Source organism: Stegastes partitus, unplaced genomic scaffold, assembly GCF_000690725.1.
Source record: "Stegastes partitus isolate 25-593 unplaced genomic scaffold, Stegastes_partitus-1.0.2 Scaffold207, whole genome shotgun sequence".
NCBI classification, from domain to species: Eukaryota; Metazoa; Chordata; class Actinopteri; family Pomacentridae; genus Stegastes; species Stegastes partitus.
Genome location: NW_007577938.1, coordinates 382,673 through 398,853, shown reverse-complemented (window position 1 = coordinate 398,853; position 16,181 = coordinate 382,673). Strand labels below are relative to the sequence as shown.

Below are 16,181 nucleotides of genomic sequence, written 5' to 3'. Positions count from 1 at the left end.
TAAACCAGGATATGCGGATTGTAGTTCGTCGCCCCGCCGCCGTCAGTTTTAATACACGGCAGACGAACTAAACATCCCAGCATTCCTTGCGAACGGCTTCGTGTGGGCGTGGATTTAGAAGGCTCCATTTGACATCGAGCGTTGTCATTGGCTGCTTGTATCGAACCAGGATGGGCTTTCACGCCTGGTAGCCAATAGGAAGTGAGGAGAGGCGGGGCTTCGGTGGAGTGGCGAGATACAACAGTTGGATGAATGGACGCGACTGTAAAGCTGATAATTGTAGATGTTAGGGAGTAGAAAAGATTAAAATAGCGGAGGTGGAGCCAAACGGTGGTCCCACACGTCTGTGTGTAATTTTATAGGGCGTAAACCTTACCTAATAACCTAAATTAGTGAGGTAATTTGTCGGAGTGTGCAAAATTACATGGTCATAACCTTAATATTTATATTAGTCAAGCTTTATTTTTGACATAATTAAAAATACCACGGGGTCTTAAAATTAATATTTAAACTTGTTAGGTAAATTAGCAACACCAGTTTAAAGTAATTTGAAGTGGCTTGTAGTTGCCTCTTTTGTTTTACTTTATGCCTTCTGGGTATCCTGTATGTACACACCTTTTTAAAAAATGCAATATAAGTGCATTCATAATAATAATAATAATAATAATAATGATGATAATAATGTAGAACAGTGCATGGGACAATGCATTGGCATTTAAAAACAATAATAATAATAAAATCTGGACTTGCGTTGCATTCACATTCGCCGCTCAGTTGATCATTCCCTGTTTGTAACATTACAGTATTTATGCATTTTAGCAAACAACAAAAAGTCCTGAACATATGTAAATCCGAATTTTGATTGAAAATACAAACAAATCTGCAAACATGCACTCATAACCACAACAGTGAGCAGCCAGCAGCCGACAGATAAATATATTCCTGCACCTCATTTGTGCACATTTTTGTGAACGCTTTAGTTTATATGCCACAAATTTCACTGTGAACTGTTGGTGAATCTCTCTGGAAAGTCTGCTGATAGGTGCACTCAGAGGAAGGAATTTTGCATCAGAGCCTTCATCTACTCAGTGATGGTGCTGTGAAGAAGACCCTCCACCGAGGCTCTCAGTTGGAAACAGCTAATGAGAGCCTGTTTCAGGTTGGTGAAAGGATGCAGAAACATTACATAAGGTGAAGGCGGATGCCAGTGGTGCAGGTGAAAGTGCTGCGTTGCTCCAGATGGAGTTGAGTGTGATGTGAGTTTCTTCTCCAGAAACTTGTACCACATTGTTATTCTGTAAAGGAGACTTTTTCTCTCATGTGGGCTTTCCAACAAGTTTTTGTTAACTCAGGTGTGCCTCTGGTGGCCTTCGTAGATCATAACCCTCTGACCTTTTTAAACTTACTGCATTGTCCAAACCACAGATTGATGCGTTGCTTTTTCTTTGTCTTCTCTTGGTGGCTGATGTTTTGTCCAGAGCACCTGCATTGTGGATTTCTTCTTATTTCTCCATGTGTTGTCTTCCTGAGTCTCTTTTTGGTTTCTTCTCCAACACTCTTTCTGGAGATCGGTGGGTTGGACTGGGATGGATCAGCCAGGACTGGTGAGTATGACGGACACTGGTTATAACAGAAGTAGCCAACTGTAAGAAATGGTAAGTAAGGATGTTTGAATAAGTTCGGTACTCATATTTGGTGACCATTTACAGGGTTAGTGTTTTGAATTGTGTGATTCTGTGCTGTCTGGGATTCCTAATGGGGAATGGTTGAAGACTCTTAAAGACTGGAGGGATGAAACCTACTTTGAAGAGTTCTGGAAACAAATTGCTCAAGAATTTCTTAACAAAATCGCCAGAAAACTCTTTAAATGTGTCCAAGATGAGTCAAAAGCGGTTGCCAATGACTCAGAAGTTTCCAAAATGACACATTTGTCCAAAATTAGTCAAAATGCCCAAAAACCTGCAGCCAAAAACAAGAAACTGAAGAGCTCTGTGAGCGTCCTAAACAGAACAAGGACAATTCGGACAAAAGAGTCGTATTATATTATGTAATTTAAATTTTAATAATCAGATAAAACTTTTTCAACTGTTCTAGATTTTTAAGTTTCATCAAAAAAAGCTTATAACGCTCCATATGAGTTCTAATTTACCTGTACATGGTGCAAACGATCAAAACATGAGTGTTTGATGTGCAGATTTGTTGAAAACATTAAAGCGGCATCGTGTCACCCCCCATAAAAAGACAGTGTTTGTCCTTCATAAGATGCACACAACATCAGCGTGTTTCCATTTTGAGTTTGTCATTTATTTCATTTGTTGAAATACATAACTTGCATTGAAAGTTTTTGCTATTGACACTGCGTCTTTAAAATCTGGAATAGGTGTCATATTTAGATACATTTATTATTCAGGTTTCAAGGCTCTATCCTGCTCAGCCTGCCATACAGATATACATTTCTTCAAATAAATAACGTTTTATGCAAGACAGGAGGTAGAAACACAGCTCAGTGCCTTCGTAGGGGGGAGTGTCGGCCTGTTTCAGTCCGCAGGCTGCAGAGTGCATGTGTGTAGATCTTTTTTAAAATTACCTACGTACGTGTGAGTGTATCCAAAATGTGCCTTCGCTGATTACAACCCGGAAAAGTCTCTCTAAAGAAAACCAATCTCATACAAATATATTAATACACTCTGAGACTCCAGAGCTGCCGGACCCGTTGGACACGCAGCCCGACCGCATAATAAAATCTTCTGTACATCTACTGCATGTAACCGTGCACTTTAAACCTCTTTATCTTACAAGATCGGGCCGCTTCAGCCGGCATCACGGATGTGCTCTTGAAACCAAATCAAATTAGGATGCAGAGGCCGTGTTTGGGAGCCATCTGGCAGGACAAAAAAGAACAGAAAAAACTTTTGGGAGCACTGCACATCTTGTGTCCCTGACCTTTTTTTCCCTTCAGCTTAAACATTTCAAATGGCTACTATCATAGGGCTCGGGGTGCAAGAGGAGAAAAAGAAGCATTGTCAAAACATGCAGATAAAGACATTCGGAGGACGTGTTACTTAGTTACACAGACGGTCAGGAGCTAATGCACAAGGTTCCTGCTTTATCGCGGCAAAAAACATGCACAAATTAAACCGCCGTGTCCAGGGGCGGCGGCGGTGGCGGCGGCGGGGAGGAAAGCCGCCCACAGAGAGTACATTTCAAAGACTGTGGCGTGCAGTGATGTCGGTGTTAGAAATGCTGGCTGCCTTCGAGTCGAAAGCCGTCGTGTGGGTGGAAAAAGTGAAAAGAAAAGTACAAAATTAGCAACTCAACAGAGGTTTGTTTTTCTTCACGTGGGAGCGTTCGTCCGCGTCGGTTTATCTTACACCGCTTCTCGGCTGAATATATGATTATTGAGATGCAATTTTTTTTTTCTTCTTTTATCAATGGAAGACAAAATAACCCACGATCACCTCACGTGAGCGATCCTGAGGATGAGTTAGCGAATGTACAAAGGGGCCAGAAGCATATTGCAACCCATAGCTGACTGAATGTACATGGAAGTCGTTGTTGTTGTAGCGGCGAATGATGCGGCAGAAAAGATGCTTCTGGTGGGTCGGTTCTGGTAGAAGAGTTAAGCATCAAGCCACCGGTGGAATCAGACGGAGCTCCAGGCTGATGTTCGGATGATAAAGAGCACCACTAAATAAGGCCGTTCGCTCTGTTGGCTTCAGGAAAAGGAGGCGGAGAGGACTTTCCAAACTCTCAAAACCGGATGTTCCCGCCTAAATCCCGACAACCCCGCCTCCTGTTTCCCGCCTCCTCACAGCGCAGACTCCGAATAGAGCGCTCCGGACGAACCGTGCGGCGGATGAGGCGTCACCAGGCGGCGCAGCGAGGAGGAGGAGCTTAAATCCCCGCAACTGCGCAGGTGGATGCCCTCTGGCGAGCGGCTGCCGTGGTGCCGATTGTGTCGGCTGTCGCTGTGGGAGTGGTGATGCCCGCGGTGGTGGGGGTGGTGGTTGGCGTGACCTCGGCCGGTGCTCCAGGTGGCCCGCAACACCTGGGGAGAATGTTAATGAATGTTTATTTCTTGTACAACGCGACACACTGGAGGTAAATGAAGCAGCTCGTCATACCTGTTCCAAGGGTAGATGGTTGGCGCCGGCGCTCTCGGTTCCACTCCTCCTCTTGGGTCCTTGTCCTGGACTCCCAGCGTGTTCGGAGGAAGGCGACAGGTTGCGTTTGGAGCGCTGCAGGAAGCGAGCCACCAGAACCCGAGTAACCTGAAGGAAGAGAAATCAGGGAACAAGAAGACGGTAAAATGTACACCCATAACATATAAGAGAAGTGAGTATACCACTGTGCAATATCACCTGAATGTCAAATGAGTCAACAGAGTGTCACCTTGCAGTAATCAGATTACTTCTACGTTGAGCAGTAGAGTATTTGCTTTGGTGTAAAATTTAAAACTAACCGTTTGGATTTACTACAGAAGCCCCATAGTAGGAAGTGATGCAACACATGTCCGTCGACCTTTCATTACTAAGATTTAAATCACTTATTTTGTTAATATTGAACCTCCTCAGCATGGAGGAAACCAAATTTCTGACTATTTTTTTCAGCTCATCTTTACTGGTGGGTTGTGTTGCTCTGCCTTTCTACTTAAAATACCCCTAACAGGTTGTTGGATTCAAATCAGGTGACATACTTGTCCAGGTCTTAGTTTCCACTTCATTCTTTAGAAACTCTCATGTGGTTTTGTTCTCTGGATGGTTCTCCTGCTGGAATATTCCTCTTCTTCCAGCTTCTACAGACTGGGAGTCATCTTGTCAGCCAGTGTTCTGGTTTATCCTCAGACATTCATCTATAAATGTCATCAACACCTTTTGCCCTCATGCAGCCCCATATCATGATGCTGCCACCTCCGTGCTTCACTGTCAGGACGATGCATCCACTGTGGTGGTCCTGGTCAGGTTCACACCAAACATCTGGACTCCATCTGAGCCCAACACATTGATCTCCATCTGACCAGAGAATGTTCTCCATCATCCGTCAGGTTTCTGTTCATGTTCTGCAGCAAACTTTGACGTGGAAGTTTAGTTGTGAGCAGCAGCCAGGTTTAGTTCTGGTCATCCGTCCATAGAGGCTGATGTTCTGAAGTGTCTGAGCTTCACACTAACTCTGGTCTCCATTGATAACTCCTGTACCAAGTCTGAAGCAGCTGCCTTTGTCTGGTGTTCACAGCTCCATAGTGAAAGTAGTTGACTGTCTGTGGAGTCATTGTAGGAGGACGACCACTGCAGCCCTGATCAGAGCTACTATGGCTCCTTCTAGACCTCCTGGTTACTGCTCACACTGGGCTTCACTGGTTTTTAGTTGATCTTCTGGATCCTTTTCCATCTTTGTGAAGTCTGACAGTCAGATTTTTCAGCTCCTTTGTTCAGTTTTTCCATGTGGAGCTATGATGCAGACATAGACTCAGTCCATAGGTCCAGAACTGAGAAGGTTCTGCTGTTCTCAGCTCATTTTAGAACCATGTTCATGCAGTTAGACTGATTGGAAATCACAGCTGGACTCACTGTAGTTGCATTAAGTTTCTACTTTGGGGTCTGAATTTTCAACAGTCTTTGTTACGTGTTTGAGAAGATAATCTACCGTTCAGCGTAGAAATACTGCAGTTCTTGAGCGGTGAGACTATAATGAAGCATGTGAGTGATACCACGCAGGCTTGTACAGCTTTTTCTGACGTACCTTCAGGTCTCCGAGCGAGCGGTGGCAGTCTTTAGGTAAACGTAGCGGCGAGGACGGGACCGGCTTGGAGGGAACCTGGACTCCTGTGGCTGCAGACTTCATGCTGCCTTTCGTAGGCAAAGCTGAGGCGGGAGGCAAAGAGGTTTGGGGCAGCAGACAGGCCTCGGAGGACGGACCTGTTGGTCAGAAGAAGGATTTTCACATTTTACTCTGAAAACACTGGAGAAGGGAGGGTTACAGAGTCCCTGAAGTTTTACGTTTAAAAATGCAAATGAGGTGTTATCTCATTAATTTCCAGAGACAGGTTCAAAATACCGTCAGCAGCCTGGAAAAATCAATTTTCTCCATGTTGTTAGGAATGAAATATCCTATAAATCTGCTTTTAAATAATATGCAAACAAACTCCTCGGTGAAGCCCTTCAGGAATAAAAGGTTTTGTGGATGTAAGAGCTGCTGAGGTGCAGATTTATGCTCAGAGTAGAAATAAAACAAACTAATTCCACACATTTTTATTAGAAACTGCAGTTTTCAGGTAAAAATCACAGGAAATCTCCCCGACTGATTCCTTTTGTTTATTTTGAACTTTTTCTCTCCATTTGTTTGAGAGATGACGTGTTTTTAAAGCAGAATATCCCTCAAAATTAACCAGTGAATGACAAACTGAGCAGTGTTTCACCTCAGACTATATGTTTTAGATGTTTCTACAGATTTTTACCACCATCCACCACCACTGGGTTTATAATGTAGTACCTCAGGGCAACAGATGTGTTTATAAAGAAATACAGAGAAGGTTTGGGAGTTTGTTTCCTGCTGCTTTGGAGTCATTTTTGATAATATTGTGGTTTTAGTTTCAGTTTGAACAACACAACCAATGAATCTAAACCTACCTGTGTCTATAGAAGCTTTACTGCCTCCGGAGCCAAAGTCAACTGCACAACAGACGATAAAGGAACATGTTAGTAAATGACACTGATGTGAGAGGCGTCTTCATGCAGGTGTGGGACTCACCTGTGTCGGTGGAGGACCCGAGGCCCGGCTCGCTGTGCGACCTCACCAGGCGTAGGAACCCGTCGCTGTCCACCTTCACGTTCTCTCCGTCCTTGTCGTTCCTTCCCGCCCTCCGCCGAAGGTACAGCGGCTGACGAGGAAGCTGCTCGCCGCCGGCCAGGGAGGCCAAAACCGGGGGGACGGAGGAGGCTCCCTGGCCAGACGGGGTGGAGGGTCGGACACGGATCTCCGGGATGAAGCTCTGCTGAGGAGACGTGGAGCTTCCTATCGCCTCCAGCTGGGAGCAGCTGCTGGCCAACATGGCCTGGCGACGCAGGACCGGAGACCTGGAGGTCGGACGGGAGAGCGGAGAGTAAGAAACCTCAAGTTTCTGTAGATTCACTAAAGTGCAGAAATGATCACGTCCAGGTTATGTTTGGAATTTGTGAGGATGTAGAGCCCTTTATCTGGTTAAAAACTATTCACATGGTGTTCTGTGGATTATCCAGACTAAGAGCGGCTGTTTCTGGATGAAGCTGTTGCAGCTGAAATTTCCAAATATATGTTTTGTATGTTCATTTTCTGTGAATTTTATTTATGTGAATGAAGCAATATTTTGGATTATTTCAAAGAATAAAAATTCCACAAAAACACCTTAAATGCACAGACTTGTACCCACATACACTGCAGTGGCGGACCAATATATATTTATTATTTTTAATAGATATTATGATTGTCTGCATTTAATGGATGGTTCAGGAAACATGGACAGTCTTGCTGCATGCCCTGAAATATACGGATCAACTGAAGAATCTGCAGCAGCTTACAGACCGACTGTAGTAAACATTATGCTTTCATTATTAATTCAGTGATTAGATGCTCGCAGTGATGCGACAGCTGCAGATATAATTGCATTTTAGCAGCAGAACTAAAAAACTCCCTCCAATAATCTGCTTTCTTCAGCAAAAACTACTTTTAGCTCAAAATAATACAAAACAAATCCATTCAGCTGCTTGGAAAACAACTAAAACTCTCATTTGTGATGCTTCACCGTCGGACTGCTTCTCTAGAACCCTTGTTGTCTGTGACAGCGCCACCTAGTGACATGGTCGACTCAGGGATCAGCTGCCCAGGTGAACTCTGATGATGTCACCTGTCTGGTCTCACCTGTAGGTGGTGGTGGCCGTGCTGGGCGACGAGCAGGAGTTGGACCTCTCTCCTCGAATGAACCTCCGGGCTCTCGGGCCTCCGGCCAGCGGACTCTCCGGCGTTTGGCCTCTGAAGCTGAAGTAGTCCCCTCCGTCTCCTCCGTCTCCCCCCTCGGTGCTCCGGCTGCCTCCCCCGTGGGGCCTCAGGCCGACCTCCATCAGACACGAGTCCTCGGACGGGGACGAGTCGTCGGGGATGTCTACGATCTCAGACATCAGCAGAGAGCCGCTGTCCATGGACACTGAAAAAGGGGAAAATAAAAGTTTTAGTTTAAGTCTGAAAGCATTTCTGTACTAGTTTCTCCGTCTCCATAAAACACAGCAAGGATTAATTATCCTAATGAATGTTCCAATTATGATTAATGTCATATTACAGATCTACTTATTGCAATGTTACTAAATGATTTTAATACTGTACATATGAATATCCGCATATTTCCTTTGTTAAACTGAGTTTGAAACTACTTTTATTATTAAGAATTATAATGATAGTTTACACAATTTGTACATACACACAAATTTGCATGTTAACTTAAAAAGTAAATAAATAAAATCAGGCCAAAACTGTAAATAATGCCCACATCAAAAATGTGAATTGTTTTTACAAAAAGTAATTCATTCTTTTATATATGTTGCTCCTAAAGTTATTCTTATTTACTGTATTTAAACTAACAAAATCCTAATTATATTATATTTGCTGTATTTTGAAAAAAAAAACAAAAAAACCCCAAAACAAAACAGTGTATAATTATTGTTATATTTTAACCAATATTTTACAGATTTCTCCTGATTTGTTTTTGTATTAATTTACATATTGACCGTGCAAGACTACAGTTTGTCCACATCAGAAAGCTGTATTTTTACAAACAGTAAGTTGTTGTTTTACAATGTGTGAATGTAAAATTATGTTGTTTGTTGTATTTAAATCATTAATTTTTTGGGGGGAAAAATTACGAATATTTGCTGTTATTTAAAAAAAAAAATGTCTAAGTATAGATATTATTATAATTAAATAAATAAATTTAAAAAACATTAGTTTACATGTTAAGCGTATAAAAAAAGCCCAAACAAAATAACTATTTTTGCTTTATTTAAATCAGCACAAATATTACTATTTTACAGATATTTGCAATTATTTAAAAAAAAAAAAAAAGATGTTACATATCAAGGATCAAAAATTTTGTTAATTCACCTGATATTTTTTTGCAAATTTTTTCTTCTTTCCTTAAATTACACATAATCTCAATAATATTTAAGAAAAAAGTGGCTAAAGCTTTCCATAACATTAAAAATCTGTATTTTTTTTATATATTAATTTGTCCTTTTACAACGTGTGACTGTAAAATCAGAGCTTCACTGTATTTAGGTCATGAAAATATTATTATTTTCCCAATATTTGCTGTTGTCTTTACAGTTTTTGAATGTTACAGCATTCCCTCTGTTTTTTTTTTTTTTTTAAGCAGATTCTTTTTGGCAACTTGCAGCCAGATATCCACTGTTTTTATTCTGATTGATGCGTGTGTAAAATGCCGTGTTCGTAGTTTCTCACTACAGTTTCGACTAATAAAACAAAACAAACCAGATCATCGTCACACCTGAGCTCAAGTGAATGTTCATCATAAGCAGCTGTAAAATGTCTCCAGAATAACTTCCAGTAAAACTCTCAGCAACAACTCAAGACGTTTTCATACCTTCTCCGCTGAAGGCTGTAGAAGTCCCTCTCTCTCCAGACAGCTCGGTGCCGTGAGGGTCGAACACCGTCGCCTTCAAAAACACACAAACATCGTCGTGTTTCACTCACAGCATCACACACAAACACATGAAGGTCAAAGCAGAAACCATTCACATATAAGCAATTTATGTTTCACCAGAAGGCTTCTTCTGGCTGGAAATCACAGAAACATGCAACAAAACGCTGTCAAACAATGTCTTACGAGATGTTAAAGATGAATTTTATTTGCTTCTATGTTGTTGTTTTCTTCACGATTTCACTAAGATGTCCCGTCCAATATTATTCATACCCTTCAAATTGTCACAAATGTGCACTGAATGAATCTCTTTTTAGCTAAAACCCACATTTCTGCAGTTTAACCGAGGTCATAGCATCACATTAACAAGATTTCCATCAAGATGTTATATTATTTAACAATCTATTTGATTTATTTCAGTGTTTTGAGGTGTTTTTGACAAACTTAACGTGCCTCAAATTATTCATAGCCTCGTAAAATTAAGATTTATATTTCACCAACTGGTTGATTTGGGCTGGAAATGGCAGAAAGTGGTGGCGAAGGCAGCAAAAAATAATGAGCTAGAGATGTTGTGGTTGTTTTTTTTTTGTTTGTTTTTTTTCTTACTAAAAATGCAATGCCCAGAATTATTCATACCCCTGACATTTTTGAGAAAATGCCTCATTTACACCCCTAACACAACGCCTCACTGACTTCTGTTGTCATTTCCAGCCAGAAGAAGCCTGTTGATGACATAAAAATTCACTATAAACCTAAATTTGGCATGGAGATGAGTCATCTGGGGATTAATTGGCACATGTTTGCACGTTTGCTCACCTGGCTGGCAGCTCGTTTCCCCATCACAGCTTCGTACGGAGGAGGGCAGTCGGTCGGGTAGAGAGGAACGGGACTCTCCATGGAGCCGTTATACGTGATGCTGGATGCAGAAATGCCATTATTATTATTATTATCATACAGTGTGTACTCGGATCAGGTAAGCTCAGAGCCACACAGGTGATGATAAAACATATTAAATGTCTGGTCGGTACCTCTGAGCGTCGGTCTCGGAGCTGCAGGTGTATTCTGGAGGATAGTACGGAGGCGGAGGGATGGGCGGCACAAACTCCTCAAAGTCCATGATGTTGGTGAGGAAGGCGTCCTGAGGAGTGGTGCATTCTGGGTTGACGGAGCGAGAGCGATGCGGCGCCAGCTGGGTGGAAGCAGATGGAGATCAAACAGCAAATAGACTGTGGGAGATCCCTTAACCCTCCGACCAACAAAACCCACGAGGGAGTGTTATATTTAAAAAGAAATCGTTAAAATCACACCGTTTGTCAGAGCCAGAAACCGTAAAAAATTAATAAATTGTTGTTTTTTTAAATGTTAGGATGCTTCTTAAACAGATCATCTGTGACGTGTGGTTCTGTCAGGTAAAAGAACCAAATCTAAATCGTCATATTTAAAAATCTTGTTTTAAAAAAATGTGCCAAAAATACACCGTAAACACATTCTGTCAAAAACATAAAATTCTGAGCTCCACAGCACAAACAAAACCCTACGATTGACTCAGCTGCAAGAAACAGTCATGCGGAGAAAATTCAGAGAGTTTTCATGTGAATTGGACCGAACCGCAGGCTGTGTTTACACAGAGCAGCAGAGACACGTCTGGAAACTAATTAAAAATGTAAGCAGTTAAATATTTATACATGCATATAGGCTAGAGTCGCCATTTTCCAGTGTCGGTAACATCTGTGGATGCTAGAAGAAAGATTGAACGTGTTGATACCAGTTTTTTTTCCATTTTTGCAAAAATAAATAATCAACGAAATTCGACTTTTTTGGTCCTTTTTCATGGCTTATGCTATGCTAACTGTGTCATCCTGCACAGAAGACATTTCTGAGTTCTCTCTCCTTCTAGTCGTGATTGTTCTGTTTCCATAGAGGTGCAGGACTTTATGTTGGAGTGAAAAATGAGCCCACAGTGAGTAAAAACGTCACAGGAGTGTAAAAAACGCCTCTAACTCCTCACAGAGCAGCTCTGTAAAGGGACGACTGTCATCTTGTTTCCTTCTGTTTTTACCTTTTAAAATATTTTGTGCAGCCTTTAATTTAGAGGTATTTTGTTTTCATGGTATTTAAGAGTTAGATGTCTATATGTGGCGATAAAAGAATAAAACACTCAGCCTCAGTGAGGAAAAATGTCACGGAAGCAAAAAAAAACAACCCCAGAATCTCCTGATCTGTGACGGCAGCAGAACGCGGCCGATTTGCAGAGTAGTTGTAATTGCAAAGAAAAGCCAGGCGCTTAAATGTGCTGCGTGTGTCTCTCACCAGGTGCACCAGGTCCAGGGAGAATATGTGGATGCTGCAGGTCACGGTGGACAGCGTACAAATGATGGTGGAGAGAATGCTGAGGCCACATGCGCTGAACAAAAGGTCCTGCAGGGGAGGAACACGCGTGCAGTGAGAATCTAAATCCTGCTGCAGCGTTTTTTTTGTATTTTTAGTTGCTAAATTCTGGCTCTGCGCACCTTGAGCTGATGCCGCACCGAGTGGCAGTCGGCGTTCAGGTAGAGGACCAGGGTCTCCTCCTCGGTGATGGAGCAGGGGTGAGTCGGCGCGCAGCAAACGCACAAACCGTTCTCCACCTGCACACAGTCAAACACAGCTTGGTGTTGCACTGACAACGTTCGCGGCGCGTCCGGCTGGAAGGACATTGGAGGCGAGGCTAGCGTACCTGGCAGGTGAGCATGGACTTGACCATCTGGGCGTTCTGACAGGAGAGCATGGAGCCGGCCAGGCTGAGGATCACACACACCGCTGACAGCAGCATGAACAGGGACACCTGTGGAGGGAAACAGAAAAGGAGTTTTTAATTCGCATCCACAGTTTACAGATAAAAAAAAAACTGCAGCAGGAGATTTTTTACTGTTTAGACGCATTTACCAAGAGACAAGAAAATAATCAGTACACGAGGCTGTTTTAGTCCAAGGATGGATCCTTTTATTTTATATTAGGAAGTGTCAAATCTAAATATATATAGAAAATAATAAAAAAAATATAATAATTTTTTTTAAATTAATAAATATGTAAAATCTAAAAATATAAATATAAATTATAAAACAATTATATAAGTATACATTGAAAAAATTAACAAATATGAAAAAAATTCAAATAAAAAAATAGATGTAAATAAAACAGAAATAAATAAAAAATATACAAGATTTTAAATAAAGATATATAAAGTTTTCCACAGACAACATGTGAATTCTTTAAAGTGATTTTACTAGTTATTATCAATACGTTTGGATTTTTTTAACTTTTAAATAAAAGCAAATACTTGAAAGTCAATTTGATTGTTGTTCCTTTAAATACAGTAAAAAAATAAAAATAAAAATTCAATTTTAGGGTAAAGCAGTTTAAAAGAACAAATTACTTTTTGGAAAATTATTATTTTTTTAAATGACGTGGACATTATTTATTATTTCTATATTTACTCTCCACTACCAACCCAGCGAGCCTGGCCAACGCTACCTACAAGTTCTAATAACGTTTGAAAGAAAACATTTAAATCTGATGTCCACAATTTATTCAAATAATGTTCCCATAAGGGTCGAAAGGGAACTATGATGGAACGTTTTAACAATCTGAGGATGTCAGAAGAATGTCCTTAAACTCACGTTCAAAAAATGTTTCCAAGATGTTAGAAGACAGAACGTGTTTCATAAAAATGTAAATTGAGATTTTAAATAAGGTGGAACATCCATCCATCATCTCTACACCTTCATCCTCACTAGGGTCATGGGGGGCTGGAGTCTATCCCAGCTGACTTAGGGTGAAGGCAGGTTCACCTGGACAGGTCACCAGTCTATCACAGGGTTACACTTAGAGACAGACAACCAAGCACACTCACATTCACACCTATGGACAATTTAGAATCACCAAATAACCTCAACATGTTTCTGGACTGTGGGAGGAAGCTGGAGAACCCGGAGAGAACCCACGCTGCACGGGGAGAACATGGTAACTCCACGCTGAAAGATCCTGGGTGTCCTCACCGGGATGTGAACCGGTGACCTTCTTGCTGCGAGGCGACAATGCTAACCACCGAGCCACCTTGCAGCCCAAGTTGGAACAGTTAAACTATTTTATCCTCAATATTCTGAGGACGTTGTGGGGATGTTGCTGTTGAGAACATTAATCTTTTCCCACAAACGTTACGTGATAACAAACGCTGCATCTCCTTGGAGCTCCTTTATCCACAGACTACAATTTACTGATGTTCCCTGAACGCAACAGTTTGTGCAGAAGGTCCGTGTGTCCCGGGACTCATTCCAGTACATCTGTGATTGGACCAGAGACGTCCTGGCAAAAAACAACACAAATCACCACTTGTGTGTCCCATTCATTCATCGGGCTCGGTGGTCACGATGACTCCGGCCCCTGCCCCTGACGTACTGCTGCTTAGCTGGTGCTTAGCTCTGGCCCAGCAAAGAGTTGCTGCTCGCTAAACACCAGTTTTGAGAGCCTGGGGCCGGTGCTTAGGTGGTGGAAACACAAAAAACTGGTGCCAAGTCAGGCACTTAGCACGGCACTAGCACTGGAACCGGTTTGGTGGAACAGGGGTAACAGAGGAGCTTCTGGTCTCTGCTCAGCTGAGACTCGACGTTACTCTGAAGGGAGTGAAATGAAATGTTCTAATGTCCGATTTACTTCAGCTACAGCCAAGTGATTCTGTTTTCTAAGAGCGGAGACGTTTAAACATCATGTTAAACGAAAACGTCGCGTGTTTGCAACCTAACAGGCATTGTTTCCTCCAGGTTCTCGCTCATTTTACCGTGCACGTGTTGAGTATTAAAAAGAAACTCCGAGAAGCCTTGAATCAGAGTAAACGATGTTCTATCAGACGGACGGCGAGCAAAAAAGAGACCAACGTCTGTTTGTATTGAACAACATAAAAGCTGCGATGAGTTCAAATATCGACGCTAAAATGATTTCTTGTGCAGCGCTAAGTGATATATTCACAACACAAGTCATCCCAGAGCACTCCACATGGTGAAATAAAGACTTTACAATGATATACTTTAGAGGGAAACCCAACAAATCCAAAGAATCCCCTTCGTATAGCGGGTTCTGGCAGAACCAGGCTCAGGGAGGGCAGACGTCCTCGACTGGGTTCACCTTCAAAGTCTTTAACTTTTAAACCTACAACATTTTAGCATCAGTTTTTAAACCTGCATTTACGAAAAGTCCTTTAAGGTCTCAGACTAATGTGGACTTTTGTTCCATTTAGGGAAACTCTGCCAAGCTCCTCCCATGTACGGATTGTAATCGCGATACGAGTCACAATTTTCTATTTTCTGAAACAAACACCAGAACGATGACGTGACTTTTGCTACAGTTTGCACCAAACGTGTTCCTTTACACATGCAGAGAAAATGATTTGTCTCTGCGGCGCCATGATGCTTCATTTAAATGACATTTTTATCACAAAATCGCAGCTCCTCCACTCTCAGAAACAGAAGAACCTCGAGGAACCGTTTGGGTTTCCTTTGCTACTGTAGAGGAACCGTTTGAGTTCCCTTCAGAGAGATTCCACTTCGAACCCATTATTCTTCTTCATAACGTAACAAAAATAAGTCCTGTAGATGTTTTAGGTAAAACGGAGACCAGAGAGATTCACTGGGACCCAAATCTGTTGACAAAAAGATCAGAATTTGGCCAAAACCAGTCTCTAAAACGTGCATTCAGTTACATCTCCAATGTTCTTCAGAGGATTTAATGCTAAGAAATAGAACCTTAGAAGTTTTATTGGTATGTTTTCTGGTTCAGGGATGAAAGAATTTGTTTATATTGGACTAAAATAAAGGATTATGATGTGATCTTGGTGTGTCTCTACTATAAAATGAACCAAACCCAACCTGTCATATTAACATGTTGACATTTGTAATGAACAGAAAGCACAAGACAAACAAACCAACATGTAGACAGAGGCGTAATGAGCCGGTTCTCCAGGAACTCTCAAAGGTTCTACCAGGAAAACCAGCTTCCTTTGTGTTCCTTGAGGTTCTCCTGACTCTGTTTTGATCGTATCTGGATCCTCTGTGGAGCTACACTCTCACGGTTCTGTAGGTTACGTACCACCAGCGTCAGAGGTCTCCTCCATGAGATGATCCCAACGATCCCTGAAGCCACCACCTGGAAACACACAGAACCAACGGAACCAGTCAGAACTTCTGCTCTGACGTTCTCTGGGTTCTAGGATTTCTGTTGGGATTACACTCACGAAGAAGCCGGCCCAGAACGGACAGGACTGCCTGACCCGGGCCGAGGAGGTGAAGGCCATGCTGGTGAAGGAGAAGGCCAGGACCATAGCCCCCAGGCCCAGGTGGCACAGGCCCAGGTAGAGGAGCAGCCGGGCGCCGCCGGGCCCCCGGCCGGACATCCCCCTCCGGCTGTCCGACCAGCCGCGGGACCCCGAGGCTGAGGCCACGCTGCTGGAGTCTGAAGGTGAAGGCAT

At 42.3% G+C, this 16,181-nt stretch overlaps 1 protein-coding gene across 1 annotated transcript; it reads right to left on the bottom strand.

Moving 5' to 3' along the window:
- Nucleotides 1-3,676: 3,676 nt before the first annotated feature.
- fam189b (family with sequence similarity 189 member B) lies at nucleotides 3,677-16,181 on the bottom strand. The gene is made up of 14 exons (XM_008280695.1): nucleotides 15,948-16,181; nucleotides 15,803-15,859; nucleotides 12,399-12,506; nucleotides 12,193-12,309; nucleotides 11,993-12,100; nucleotides 10,711-10,871; nucleotides 10,499-10,598; nucleotides 9,626-9,698; nucleotides 7,894-8,176; nucleotides 6,748-7,073; nucleotides 6,627-6,668; nucleotides 5,740-5,915; nucleotides 4,125-4,271; nucleotides 3,677-4,048 (listed from the first exon to the last, which is right to left on the bottom strand). The coding sequence occupies exons 1-14, from the start codon at nucleotides 16,179-16,181 to the stop codon at nucleotides 3,809-3,811; spliced, it is 2,172 nt and encodes a 723-aa protein (XP_008278917.1). The 3' UTR covers nucleotides 3,677-3,808.